Source organism: Tachyglossus aculeatus, chromosome 4 (assembly GCF_015852505.1).
Source record: "Tachyglossus aculeatus isolate mTacAcu1 chromosome 4, mTacAcu1.pri, whole genome shotgun sequence".
In the NCBI taxonomy this organism is placed as follows: domain Eukaryota; kingdom Metazoa; phylum Chordata; class Mammalia; order Monotremata; family Tachyglossidae; genus Tachyglossus; species Tachyglossus aculeatus.
Window position 1 is genome coordinate 112,653,555 of NC_052069.1, and position 14,740 is coordinate 112,668,294.

The 14,740-nt window shown below is 44.3% G+C and overlaps 1 protein-coding gene across 1 annotated transcript in view; it reads left to right on the forward strand.

Annotated features, from left to right (window-relative positions):
• SETX (senataxin) overlaps positions 1-14,740 on the forward strand; it is a 69,310-nt gene that overhangs the window by 34,933 nt on the left and 19,637 nt on the right. Inside the window, exons 11-17 of the mRNA XM_038746037.1 lie at positions 915-1,085; positions 2,257-2,489; positions 6,718-6,885; positions 10,502-10,655; positions 11,805-11,906; positions 12,123-12,238; positions 13,676-13,747. Coding sequence (XP_038601965.1) covers positions 915-1,085; positions 2,257-2,489; positions 6,718-6,885; positions 10,502-10,655; positions 11,805-11,906; positions 12,123-12,238; positions 13,676-13,747 — 1,016 coding nt within the window. The remainder of the gene's footprint in view (positions 1-914; positions 1,086-2,256; positions 2,490-6,717; positions 6,886-10,501; positions 10,656-11,804; positions 11,907-12,122; positions 12,239-13,675; positions 13,748-14,740) is intronic.

Genomic DNA, 14,740 nt, shown 5'->3' on the forward strand with positions numbered 1-14,740 from the left:
AGCGCTTAGAACAGTTCTTTGCACATAGTAAGTGCTTAATAAATGCAATCATTATTATTATTATTACTTGTACTTCCCAAGCGCTTAGTACAGTTCTCTGCACACAGTAAGCGCTCATTAAATACGATTGGATGAATGAATAATAATTTTGGTATTTAAGTACTTCTTATGTGCCTGGCACTGTACTAAGTGCTGGGGTGGATACAAGCAAATCATGTTGGACCCAGTCCCTGTCCCATGTGGGGTTCACAGTCTCAACCCCCATTATACAGATGAGGGAACTGAAGCACAGAGGAAATGAAGTGACTTGCCCAAGGTCACACAACAGCCACGTGGCAGAGTCTGGATTAGAACCCATGACCTCCCAACTCCCAGGCCAGTGCTCTAACCATTAGGCCATGCTGCGTTTCCATTTACTAAGCGGAGACTATGTGCTGAACACCAGGATAAGTGCTTGAATGGATACAATACACTCAGAAGAGATACAACACACTCAAAATAGATACAGCCCCTCCCCAACATGAGAATCAGAGTCTAAAGGGAGGGAGAACAGGTATTTAATCTCTGTTTTACAGATGAGGATACTGCGGCACAGAGAAGTTAAGTGACTGACCCATGGTCCCACAGCTGTCAAGTGGTGGAGCCAAGATTAGAATCCAGGTCTCCTGATTCCCAGTAATGTGTTCTTTCCAGTAGGCCACACTGCTCCTTCCTGGGCCATGTTCCATTGTTTTCATTTCATCTGTGTAAAAAAAAAATTTGAATTGCTTTAACTTTCATCTGTGTAAAAAAATTTGAATTGCTTTAACTTAGAAACACCCGTCACTTAAAACCCTCTGATTACCAGAGGGAGCATCTGTGAACGGAAGGCGTATTATGCTTAGTGACTTTCCTTTCATTGGTTTGTTTCATAGTTTACGTTAAGGAAAAAGACATGGCTAAACAACTGCACCCCAAGGAGGATGATCTAATACTTTTGGAAGTACCTGGAGGGATAAGTGGTTTTGCTGCAGAAAAAAATGAAGTGATACGTCACCCAGTGTATCACACTGCTTATGTTTCCCAGTTTACACGCTCTTCAGCCAGTAAGTATACTGTTTTTAAAGGCTCCTAGGACAGTGCTTTAGTAGTAATGTTGTGGGCAGGGAATTTGTCTGTCTTCTTTGTACTCTCCCAAGTGGTTAGTACCTACTGTGCACATAGTAAGCACCCAATAAACACCATTGATTGATAGTAATGCTATTTATTGAGCACCTGAGTGCAGTGTGCTGTATTAGGTTCTTGAGAAAGTACAACAAGCACAAAGCAACATTCCTGGATCCCAAGGACTTTATAATCTAATTTGGGGTTAGGAGACAGGCATTTTGCAGCCAAGTAATAAGAAATGAGACTAGACCTCTTTTTCCCTTCCAAAGGATATACTCCCTAAACTATTTTTTTCCTTATTAATATATTACTTTTGTTATATTTTTTATTATTTCTTTTTTCCAGTTTTTCCTCCAGCTATTCTCCACTACATAAAGCCCATTATTTATTTATTTTCCCAGGGATAAACAATCTTTCTGTTTTAATGTTACTTTTGTGTCCTTCAAGTCTTAGATCATTGAGCATCTCTAGCGGATCATTTTCAAAATACAGTGTCCAGCTCTCTGTTGCGTCTTTAACTTGGCTTCCAATCTTTTTGTGGTATTATCACAGAGCACGTGAAAATTTTAAGTTCCTTTTTCAGGATGCTGAGATTCGGAATCCTTAATGGAATGTAAAGGATTCCTACTCTCTTTGCCACCAACTATTACTGGGTGGTGATCCTCATCTTCTACCCATCTGGCTTTAAATCACTTTATTATATGTCCAGAGCCTAATTTCTTCTTTGCTTTATGAAGGCAGATGAGTAAGTACCATTCATTCAGTCGTATTTATTGAGCACTTACTGTGTGCAGAGCACTGTACTAAGCGCTTGGAAAGTACAAGTCGGCAACATATAGAGAGGGTCCCTACCCAACAACGGGCTCACAGGCAACATAATGAAGCAACGAATGGCAGATTTCATCCAAATACCGTTGCATTTGCTTTTCGTAATTTCATTTATGACTTTACAGAAAGAAATAGATGGACTTGTACTACCTTCAGCATAGGGATTGTGATAGAGTAAAGCTGTCTTCTCCTTCCATATTAAATGCCCACTAATTTTAGCAGTGTGACTGGATCATAACTACTGTTAAGCATTAATGTCTTTTTCTTTCTCCCCAAAAATAGGGCATACGGATCGGCAAGTTATTTGTAATGTTGCCGTTCAAACCAAAAGCAACTTGGCGAGTTACATAAACCAACCAGTGAAATGCACCATTATTAGTTCTCTGGTGACTACCCAGCGTAAATTCCGAGCTTTGCTCTCACTGAGTCGAAGTCCGTTGGCCGGAACAATTATAAATCCACACATCTCAGACTTCTGCCCCCGGGATTCAGTGAAACCAGCTCCTGAGAAGACAGTGAGTAGTCGCTACCTGCGTGGCCCAGTGGAAAGAGCACGGCCCTAGGAGTCGGAGAACGTGGGTTCTAATCCCGGCTCTGCCAGTTGTCTGCCTAGTGACCCTGGGCTAGTCACTTCACTTCTCTGTGCCTCAGTTTCCTCATCTATGAATTTGAGATTCGGTACCCATGCTCCCTCCTACGTAAACTGTGACCCCCCCCGATGTGGGACAGGGATTGTGTCCAGCCTGATTAACTTGAATCAGTCTATCCCAACAGTGCATTTAACAAATACTGTAATAAATAAGCGACGCTACAAATCCATTGCAGGGTACTCCTTGCATCTAGAGTCAAGACCATTTTTATGAGATGGCACAGAAATGCGATTTTTTTTTTTAAATGGCTTCTGAACTCTATTAGTACTTTTTAGTAAATAAGGTTATCAGAGATGCCTTGGTGGAGAAATAACAATGTTTTTCTGTAGTAGCATGAAAATGTGATGCAGGCCCCGATTATTATAATAATAGTAATGCACTCAGTTCTGCCAGAACATGTGTCTTTCACAACCCATTATGGCTAAAACGCAGTAGAATTAGGAAAAGTCTATCCAACAACATCACAAACACGTCCGGACAGTGCGACACAGTGTCAGAAGAAACGGGGAGATGGGGTGAGTATTTAAACATGAGTCGTTCATAACATGCGGACCTGCCGGTCAATCAGTGATATTTACTGAGCACCTACTGTGTGCAGAGCAATGTACTAAGTGCTCGGGAGAGTTCAATTCAAAAGAAATGGTAAACATGTCCCTTGCCCACAGGAAGCTTACAGACTAGAGGAGGAGACAGACATACAGGAAATTGCAGCTATGTACATAAGAGTCATGGGGCTGAGGTGGGGTGAATATCAAGTGCTTAAAGAGTGCAGATCCAAGTGCCTAGCGCTTAGTACAGTGCTCTGCACACAGTAAGTGCTCAATAAATACAATTGATTGATTGATAGGGGAAAATTGAGGGCTTAGACGGTGAAGGCCTTTTGGAGGAGATGTGATCTTAATAATGATGGCATTTGTTAAGCGCTTACTATGTGCAAAGCACTGTTCTAAGCGCTGGGGAGGTTACAAGGTGATCAGGCTGTCCCACGTGGGACTCACAGTCTTAATCCCCATTTTACAGATGAGGGAACTGAGGCCCAGAGAAGTGAAGCGACTTGCCCAAAGTCACACAGCTGACAACTGGCAGAGCCGGGGTTTGAACCCACGACCTCTGACTCCAAAGCCCGGGCTCTTTCCACTGAGCCACGCCGCTTCTCCAGTAAGGTTTTGAAGGCAGGGATAGTGGTGGTCTGTCAGATATGAAAGGGAAGGGAGTTCCAGGAGAGAGAGAGGATGTGGGCATAGGTTGACAATTATAGCAAAAGAAGGTAACGGGTACTAGTGAGTAGCCTGGCATTACAGATGCAAACCACGCGGGCTGGTTTGTGGCAGGAAAGGTACCTGAGGGGGTGCGCTGAGTCTGTTAAGCCGACGGTAAGGAGTTTCTGGTTTTGGAGGTAGATGGGCAACTACTGGAGTTTCTTGAGGAGCAGAGAGGCGAGGACTGAACAGTTCTTTGGAAAAATAAAAATGATCCGGGCAGCAAAGTGAAGGAAGGATTGGAGAGGGGAGAGGCAGGGAGGTCAGCAAGGACTAGTCAAGGAGGGATATGATAATAATAATGGTATTTGTGAAGCGCTTGGTATGTGCAAAGCACTGTTCTAAGCGCTGGGGACGTTACAAGGTGATCCCACAGGGGGCTCACGGTTTTAATCCCCATTTTACAGATGAGGTAACTGAGGCCCAGAGAAGTGAAGTGATTTGCCCAAAGTCACACAGCTGACAGTTGGCAGAGTCGGAACTTGAACCCATGACCTCCGACTCCAAAGCCCGGGCTCTTTCCACCGAGCCACGCTGCTTCTCCCGATAAATGCTCAGATCAGCATGGTAGCAGTTCATTCATTCATTCGTATTTATTGAGTGCTTACTGTGTGCAGAGCACTGTGCTAAGCGCTTGGGAAGTACAAACTGGCAACATATAGAGATGGTCCCTGCCCAACAGCGGGCTCACAGTCTAGAAGGGGGAGGCAGACAACAAAACAAAACATATTAACAAAATAAAATAAATAGAATAAATACGCACAAGTAAAATAAATAAATAGAGTAATAAATATGTACAAACATATGTACATATATACAGGTGCTGTGGGGAGGGGAAGGAGGTAAGGTAGGGGATGGGGAGGGGAACCTAACCTAAGCAGTTAGGTTGGCGAGGAGAGGACAGCTTCTAGAGATGTGGTGAAATGGAAGCATTTGTGGGATTTGGTGACGGATTGAATATATGGTTGAATGTGAGGGATCAGTCAAGTCCATGGTTACGGACTCGTGAGACAGGGAGGATGGAGGTGCTGTCTGTAGTGATGGGAAGGTCAGGCAGGTAACAGGGTTTAGGTGGGAAGATGAGCGCTGTTTGGGACATGTTAAGTTTGAGGTGTTGGCGGGACACTCAGATAGAGAAGTCCTGAAAGCAAGAGGAACTACAAGACTGCCAGAACACAGAAGAAGAAAAGGATATACTTTGAATTTAGACAGTGCCTTTTATTGAAAATTCTTTCACGACAGTGATCTCATTTTTTTATTCACCTTTTTGGAAGGAGTAGTCGTTCCTGTTTTACGGAGGAGGAGGCTGAGTCATTCAGTGAATGACTTCCCCAAACTTCACATAAAGGCAGAACAGGAACTACAACCCAGCCTTTTGCCTCTCAGCCCAATGCCCTGTCTCCTGTCCACGTTGCCTTTGATGTCGTCATCTTTCTGTTGGAAAGAGAGAGAAAGCAGGCTGGTTTCTAACCCCCACTCTGCCACTTGTCTCCTGAGTGAACTTGGGCAGGTCACTTCACGTGTCTGTGCTTCAGTGCCCTCACCTATAAAGTGGGGATTATGACTGTGAGCCCCATGTGGTACATGGACTGTGTCCAACCTGGTTAACTTGTGTCTACCCCAGTGCTTAAACACCATAAAAAAATAGGGACAGTTTATTTTAGTTCCTGAGCATACTGTGTTTTTGTACTCTCTAACAAAACGGAAAAATTTGTTAGAGCTGAATGAGTGGACTAAAGATGAAGAACATTCTGAAAATCCTGATTAGAGGAAAGTGCTCTGCACACAGTAAGCGCTCAATAAATACGATTGATTGATTGAAAGGTGACTGTTGTGGAAACAGTCCATTTGCCTCCTTGATGAGTTCAGAAATATTGGCTGTTTTGCAAGTGTAGAAGTAGGGTGGGCGCAGGTAAGGCTTGAGGATCTATTTATTCCAAAGTAGGGAATGGCACTGTAGAGGGAAGAGATCAAACCTAGCTTTGTCAGTGTTTTAATGTTTCATCATTCCTGTTGTCTATCTCCAGTCCGTTTGGCCCACTTAAATTGTGAACACCCTAAGGGACAGGATCCACATCTAATTGCTACATATGTATTCTCTCTCTCTGCGCCTAGTACAGTGCCCTGCACCCAGTAAGCAGAGTGGCCTGGGACTCACAAGGACCTGAGTTCTAATCCCGGCTCCGTCTGCTGTGTGACCCTTAGGCAAGTTGCTTCACTTCTCTCTGCTTCTGTTACCTCAACTATAAAATGGGGATTAAGACTGTGAGCCCACTGTTGGGTAGGGACTGGCTCTATATGTTGCCAACTTGTACTTCCCAAGCACTTAGTACAGTGCTCTGCACACAGTAAGCGCTCAACAAATATGATTGATTGATTGACTGTGTCCAACCTGATTTTCTTGTATCTATCCAGGCACTTAGTACAATGCCTGGCACATAGTAACCGCTTGACACATGCCACAATTATTAAATAATAATAATGATGGCATTTGTTAAGTGCTTACTATGTGCAAAGCACTGCTCTAAGCGCTGGGGTGGATACAAGGCGATCAGGTTGTCCCACGTGGGGCTCACGGTCTTCATCCCCATTTTACAGATGAGGGAACTGAGGCTCAGAGAAGTTATGTGACTTGCCCATGTCACACAGCAGACATGTGGTGGAGCTGGGATTCGAACCCATGACCTCTGACTCCAAAGCCTGTGCTCTTTCCACTAAGCCAAGCTGCTATTTAAGCACTCGATACATGCTATTACTACAACTATTACCTCCCTCTCCAAATGTCAGAAAAGAAAAAGCAACAAATGTTTTTCATTGCTTTTTTTAAAAAACAGGTTGCTTACCTGAAAGATTTCAATGAAGACCAAAAGAAAGCAATTGAGACCGCCTATAGCATGGTGATGCTGCATCCGTCACTCCCTAGAATCTGTTTGATTCACGGACCACCTGGAACAGGGAAATCAAGAACGATTATTGGTCTCTTGCATCGCATCCTGAATGAGGTGTAGTATTCGTTAGGAGGGCATCAATCAGTCGTATGTTCAATTTTCCACTTCGGTGGTTTAAGTATTGAGGTTGGACCTCACTGTCCTGCTCCAGGGGTCAGGTCTGGTTATAGGGGGGATCCCGCTCTGGTACCAACCCTCCCTCCCACCCCAAAGGAAAGCAAAAAACCCCCCACCATACTCAGTGGCAGCAGGAAGGGGGTGAATTCTGGGTGGGGGAAGGAAAAAAAGACTCTTCCACCCTCCTCCTCCTTCTCATAGAGTTGACTACTTGCTGTCAGTCTGTCCAGTTCAAACCGTAAAGGGCAACGGGGTGAAAGCATTCCAAGGCAGGCCCAAGGGTGCTAAAGAAATTAACTGCATCCCTTTGGCACTGAAACAAACAGGCAACAAACAAACAAACAAACAGGCACTGAAACACGCTTCCATTCTGTATGACAAGCAAACTCCAGGTTGTGGGTGACTGAGGTGATGGGGATGAGACTTGAGGGGGGAGAAGGGGGTTAACTCTGATTATTTTGAATAGAAAAGTAAATGCTGTCCATTAAAGACCCACCTTAAATAAGGGCTTAGGTAATAGTGAACTACTCTAAAGCAGCGTTACACTCTACTCATGGCTTTGCAGTGTTACAATAACTTTCAGTGTAACTTAATGAATGGTCTTTGTCTCCGTGGAGGCAGGTGTTTGTGGTAGGTTGGAGATTCTTGAGTAGGGATTTTCGCAGCACCTTTGGGGTAAATGTTTCTAAAGGATGCTTCTTTGAAAAACGATGCTAGGTGAATGCAGAACGAAAGTAAGGGTAGTAACGATACCATAGACTTGGCTGAGGAGGTGGTTTCTGTTGGAGTGTTTATGAATCAGAGAGGATGGCAGAGAGCATTTTCCTGTGTGAAATTAGCCACTTGGGTAAAATTAGGCTGCCTTTTTGAAACAGGCCAGGAAATTTTCTAGGATATCACCGACTGATTAGAGTTTTTGAAGAGGTAGGACTTCTGGGACCAGGCTTTCCCAATCCTTTAAGTTACAGTGGTATTTTGGAGCAAGCTGCCGTCCTGCAGCCTGGGGTACCTAATGTGTCTCTGGTGAATGAATGTGAGTTTGGAGAGCTACCCCGTGCTCCATCACCTCTTTTGACTCCATTTGCTTTCCTCTTTCCAAGTTGGTTCTCACCTCCAATTTAGTTCATTTGCTCTCCCCTCATCTAGTCAGTCCATCAATCAATCAGTGGTGTTTTGGTTTTTTTTTAACCCCTACTAAGTGCTGGGGAGAGTACAGCAGTAGCAAGACACATGTTCCCTGTTCTCGAGCTTACAGGTTAAAAGCCAGAGGAAGAACAAGTGTTAGCAGGAAGCAGTTCAAACACAGGATGAAACAGCCAAAACAATTAATTGAATGTACAGTAAATATATGATTTTAAAAGATATGCATATGTGTAGGAGTGCTTAGATTACGATTAAAGTGCCATGGATTAGTGTTGGACTGACGTAGCTGGGTGTTTTGAATTAACTGGGGAGAGCTTCCTGGGGGAGTAGATGGAATTTCAGGAAGGTTTTTGAGATGGGGTGAAGTATGGTCTGGAAGATTAGGGGAAAGGGAGATGGATTTGGGAAGGCATTTGTATAGAGCATAAATGTCAGATAGTGTTCCTGTCACTGCCGTTTGAAAATGCTCTTTCAGTATTATGTTAAAACTAACGTAGACTTCCCAATCTCCTAGCAAAAGCCACTATATTTTCTTCAACAATGATATTAGTACAGAGTACTGTACTAGATGGGGTGCACACTTGTCTTTTTTGCTGTCGGGTTGTCTCCAACCCGTAGCAACGCCATGGACACATCTCTCTATGGACACATCCATGGACACATGGACACATATATGTTGCCAACTTGTACTTCCCAAGCGCTTAGTACAGTGCTCTGCACACAGTAAGCGCTCAATAAATACAATTGATTGATTGATTGATCTCTCCCAGAATGCCCCAACTCCATCTGCAATCATCCTGTAGCATATCCATAGAGTTTTCTTGGTAAAAATACGGAAGCGGTTGACCATTGCTCAGTAGAAGTTAAAAATGGATCCCTGCCCTCACTGAGTTTATCTAAAGACAAATTCATTAGATGAGAAGCAGCACAGGCCCGGGAGTCAAAGACCTGTGTTTGAATACCGGCTCCACCACTTTTCTGCTGTGCAACCTTGGGCAAGTCACTTCACTTCTTTGGGCCTCAATTCCCTCATCTGTAAAATGGGGATTCAGACTGTGAGCCCCATATGGGACATGGACTGTGTCCAACCTGATGACCTTGTATCTATCCCAGCATTTAGAACAGTGCCTAGCACTTAATAAGCACATAACACATACCATTTTTTAAAAAAAAGAACGGATGAGTCTAACAGGCCACAAGTGATCGGCGGTACAATAGGAAAAAGAGTAAGAGGGTAGAAATGATAGACCACAAGTAAGCCGTTAAATGAGCACAAATAAATAGAAATATATGCTTGAGTGCTAAATTGACAGCCTGGGGTTACATGACTAAGAAAGCAGTAGGGTAGGCAGCTTAATCTCTTGGAAGAGGTCCCGTTTCAGGAAAACTTTAAGGAGGGGAGGGGCCTGGAATGGCAGAGCCGAAAGGGAAGGTGGTTCCTAGGCCACGGGAAAGGCGTCAGTGCTTAGAAAAGTCCTTTGCACATAGTAAGCGCTTAACAAATACCATCATCATCATCAAATAGGAGAGTCATGGGTGAGGTATAAGTGTTTTGTTTGGGAGGAGCTAAGAAGTGTGAGCAGAGGTTTATCTGTCAGGAGAAGACAGGGAAAGACAGCTGCTGGAGAGCCTTCAAGCTGACGGCGAAGAGTTTTTGTTTCATGAGAGAAGTAGTGAGCCGAGGAGTGTTGTTCCCTAAGTGCTTAGCCCAGTGTGCTGGACACAGGCACTCAATAAATGCTTTGATAACGGCGGAGGTGCTTTTGTTTAGTGCAGCTGATCATTTCTTGAAAATGCACGTTTCACATACATGTACCTTTTTTATGGTATTTAAGCACTTATTGTGTGTCCAAACACTGTTCTAAACACTGGGATAGGTGCAAGTTAATTAGGTTGGACCCAGTCCCTGTCCCACATGGGGCCCAGAGTCTAAGTAACATCACGCTGATGCCCTTTTTAAGGACAGAGTTTGCCAAGTTGGCACCCGAGACCCAGCTCACCCTTTTCCCCCAACATCTCAGCCCCACCCTAGAAAGGAGAAAGAAACCTAATCAGGTTCAGACTCCTCAGCTGCTGTAGGTGGGCTGGTGATGATGGGGGGGAGAAGCAGAGAATCCATGATATGCCTCCACAGTCAGGAGTTAGGAGGACCGTAAGACGGCACTGTCAGTGGAGGGTTCTGGGGGAGCCTACCGTTTCCATCAGTGACACGAGATCTTTCACGAGCTGCTAAAACGCGACTAAAAAGGAATTTGAAACCAAGGGTGCCGATCCCTACTGCTCAGGAACCCTGGCGGCTTTAGGCTCTTAGATTTGGGAATGAAATTGTCGTTTTCAGACCTCTGCATACTTTCAACTTTGAAATGTGGCAAGCGGGGCTCATCGTGGGTTTTCTTTGGATATTCCGTAGACACCTAAGGAGAGACCGGCTCCGAACTTGAACGCCAAAATTAAACGAAACCGTGTCTTAGTGTGTGCACCCTCCAATGCGGCCATCGATGAACTTATGAAAAAGATCATTCTTGAATTTAAAGAAAAATGCCAAAACAAGAAGAGCCCTTTGGGTATGATTCTTTAGTGGTTTTTTACGTTTTACATTTAATGACGATAACTTTGGAGGCGAAATGACAAGTAACCCGAAGTCCCACCTCTTTTCCCTGCTTGAAGCCGTAGGACCCTGTTAGAGGGGATTGGAAACTCATGGTTCAAAAGGTTCTATTGGCATTAGGAGAAACCTCAAATTGGAACTAACGGCCATTTAGTATAAACAGAAACATAGTAAAAATGATGAGGTTAGCTGTGTTTTTCTGACGCCACAAGCTATACCTGTAGCTCCCGTAATTTTCCTCCAAAGATGAAGAATTGTGGATTTGTTCAGCCCTTGACATCTTTGAAATGTTTGCTCCGATATTGGATTGGGGAAAAAGGAGAGGATTGGGGAATGTCCATGCGTCAGCCTCCTCTCTGATCTCCCATCCTCCTGTCTCTCCCCACTTCAATCTATACTTCACGCTGCTGCCCAGATCATCTTTGTGCAGAAACGCTCTGGGCATGTTACTCCCCTCCTCAAAAATCTCCAGTGGCTACCAATCAACCTACACATCAGGCAAAAACTCCTCACCCTGGGCTTCAAGGCTGTCCATCACCTCACCCCCTCCTACCTCACCTCCCTTCTTTCCTTCTCCAGCCCAGCCCGCACCCTCTGCTCCTCTGCCACTAACCTCTTCACTGGGCCTCGTTCTCGCCTGTTCCCCCATCGACTCCCATCCCACGTCCTCCCCCTGGCCTAGAATGCCCTCCCTCCGCACATCCGCCAAGCTAGCTCTCTTCCTCCCTTCAAAGCCCTACTGAGAGCTCACCTCCTCCAGGAGGCTTTCCCAGACTGAGCTCCCTCCTTTCTCTCCCCCTCCTCTCCCCCATCCCCCCTGCCTTACCTCCTTCCCCTCCCCACAGCACCTGTATATATGTTTGTACATATTTATTATTCTATTTTACTTGTACGTATTTACTATTCTATTTATTTTATTTTGTTAATATGTTTTGCTTTGTTGTCTTTCTCCCCCTTCTAGACTGTGAGCCCGCTGTTGGGTAGGGACTGTCTCTACATGTTGCCAACTTGTACTTCCCAAGCGCTTAATACAGTGCTCTGCACACAGTAAGTGCTCAATAAATACGAATGAATGAATTTTTTCCTGGGTGAATTTTATCAACAGGAAATTGTGGAGATATAAATTTAGTGCGACTGGGTCCAGAAAAGTCCATCTCCAGTGAGGTCTTGAAATTTAGCCTGGACAGCCAAGTTAACTACAGAATGAGTAAGTCATGTCAAGCTTTTGTACTTTTCCCTACCTGGTTTGGTTTATTAGCTTATGTCATTGATAGCAAATGAAACTGGAAGTCTGTGCCCAAAATAAGAAACTAGACTGAAATGAGGATTTTCTAGGTGAGGTTTGTTTTAAGCAAAAGGGTCCATGTTAAAACTGTCACCTTCATTCTCACTGTGATCTTTTTTTTTTTTTGTTCCATTTCAGAAAAGGCCTTGCCCAGTCGTGATCAAGATCTTCACAAGCGAAAGGAAGCTCTGGATCACCAGCTGGACCAACTTTCTCGCCAGCGTGCTATGGACCGATGTGAGAAAGGAGAGAAGGTAGGTAAAGTTTCTTGGCTATGTTTATTTTTTCTTTTCTTCCTTTAAATGGATTTGTTCAAGCACCTACTCTGTGCCAGGCACTGTTCTAAGCACTGGGATAGGTACAAGGTAATCAGGTTGGATTCAGTCCCTGTCCCACATGGGGCTTACAGTCTCAGTCCCCGTTTTGCAGATGAGGGAACTGAGGCACAGAGAAGTTGAGTGACTTGCCCGAGGTCACGTAGCAGACATGTAGTGGAGCTGGGATTAGAAGCCAGGTCCTTCTGGCTCCCAGGACCGTGCTCTATCCACTAGGCCATGATGCTTCCCACACTGTTGAGTAGCAGCCTAAAGCTAACTAAGTGATAGGTGTTTGATTATAAGCATGGGTCTTCAACTAATCAATCAAACTTGTCGGGTGCCTGTGAACAGAATTTGGTACTAAGCACTTGGGAGAGTGCACTAGAACTAATAGACATGGTCTCTGCCTCAAGGATCTTTAAATTACCATTGCAGTTATAGAATATAAAAAATGTACATAAGTGCATTTGGGAAACAGCGTGGCCTAGCTGGATAAGTCTCGGTTCTGGGAGTCGGAAAGACCTGGGTTCTAATGCTGGCTTCGCCACTTGTCTGCTGTGTGACCTTGAGGACAAATCAATCAACTTCTCTGTGCCTCAGTTTTCCTCAGATTACCTTATTTTACCTCATCTGTAAAATGGGGATAAAGACTGTGAGTCCCAAGTGGGACATGGCCTGTGTCCAGGCTGATTAACTAGTATCTACCACCAGCACATAGTATGGTGCCTGGTCCTTAGTAAGTGCTTAATAAATGCCATTTTAAAAAAAGTACTGTCGAGGTGGGTATGAGTATTTAAATGCTTAAGTGGCTCAGAAGGGTGTACGTGGCAGTAGGGAAGTGCTGAATTGGTGATGGGGTGATTAGAAATTGATCAGGGAAGGCCCCAGTCAATCAATCAGTGGTGTTTATTGAGCTCTTGCCTAGAGGAGATGTGATTTCACAAGGGCTTTGAAGATGGGGAGAACAGGTGGTCTGTTGAATGTCTTCTAGACTGTGAGCCCGCTGTTGGGTAGGGACCGTCTCTATATGTTGCCAACTTGTACTTCCCAAGCGCTTAGTACAGTGCTCTGCACACAGTAAGCGCTCAATAAATACGATTGAATGAATGAATGGGAAGGGAGATCCAAGCAAGAGGGAGAGCTAAAACAGTAGGTCGGCAGCGGGAAGTGTCAGGAACGAGGTGAAGTGGGTAGGTTACCCTGGAATGTTTCGGATGAAAAGAGTAGATAAGTAAAAGGGAGAGAGCAGATTTAGTACCTTAAAGCCAGTGTTAGGGAATTTGTCATGTGTTTAGAAAATCTGAAGGCATTTAAGACCTTGCACACATGGTAAAACTCAATATGAACAGTGTTGCTATTGTTTGTGATTTACAGAGCCAAAATTTAGATGAAGAAATCGCCAGACTCTCAGCGCAGAGAGAACAACTGGCTTCTAAACTAAAAGAGGTAAGGTACTTTCTTAGGGCAGCTTCATACAGAAGTATCAATTATAGATGTTTTTACCTATTAACACTATTTCACCTAATCTCTACCGAACTAACACTTCTCAGAAAAATGTATGCATCGTTCAATCAGTGGTATTTATTGAGCACCTGTTGAATGGGAAGCAATATCCAAAGCTCACGGGAGAATGCCTCAGAAGCAGCGTGGCCTAGTGGATAGAGAACAGGCCTGAGAGTTGAAAGGACCTACATTCTGATTCCAGCTCCGCTACTCGTCTGCTGCCACTCATCTGCTGTGTGATCTCACTTCACTTCTCTGTTCCTCATTTACCTCATCTGTTCTTAATGACCTAAGAAAGTAACCTTAGGATCTTTCTATCAATAATAATGATAATAATTGTGATATTTGTTAAGCACTTACTATGTACCAAGCACTGATCTAACCGCCGGGGTAGATCAGAGATAATCAGGTTGGACACAGTCCCTGTTCCACCTGGGGCTCAAAGTCCTCATCCCCATTTTACAGGTGAGGGTAACTGAGGCACAGAGAAGTGAAGTGACTTGCCCAGGGTCACCCAGCACACAAGTGGCAGAGCAGGGATTAGAACACAGGTCCTTTAGACTCCCAGTCCAACCCTGGTGCATCACAGTACCCAGAGAAAGAACTTCTAGTACAAACCTTCTAGACTGTGAGCCCACTGTTGGGTAGGGACTGTCTCTATATGTTGCCAGCTTGTACTTCCCAAGTGCTTAGTACAGTGCTCTGCACACAGTAAGCGCTCAATAAATACGATTGATTGATTGATCTTAACAAAACCAGCCATTTTAGCTTGACCAGATATTTTCAGAGTTGTTCCAGGTTCCCATCACAGTATTCTTTCTAGTAATTTCTTCACTGTAAATTCACTAGAGTTCTTCACTGTTTTTAGTTCTTGACTAAGGCAAAAATTTGGGGGTTTTTTTCCCTGTGTGTGAGAACGATTGCAGATGGAGGTGG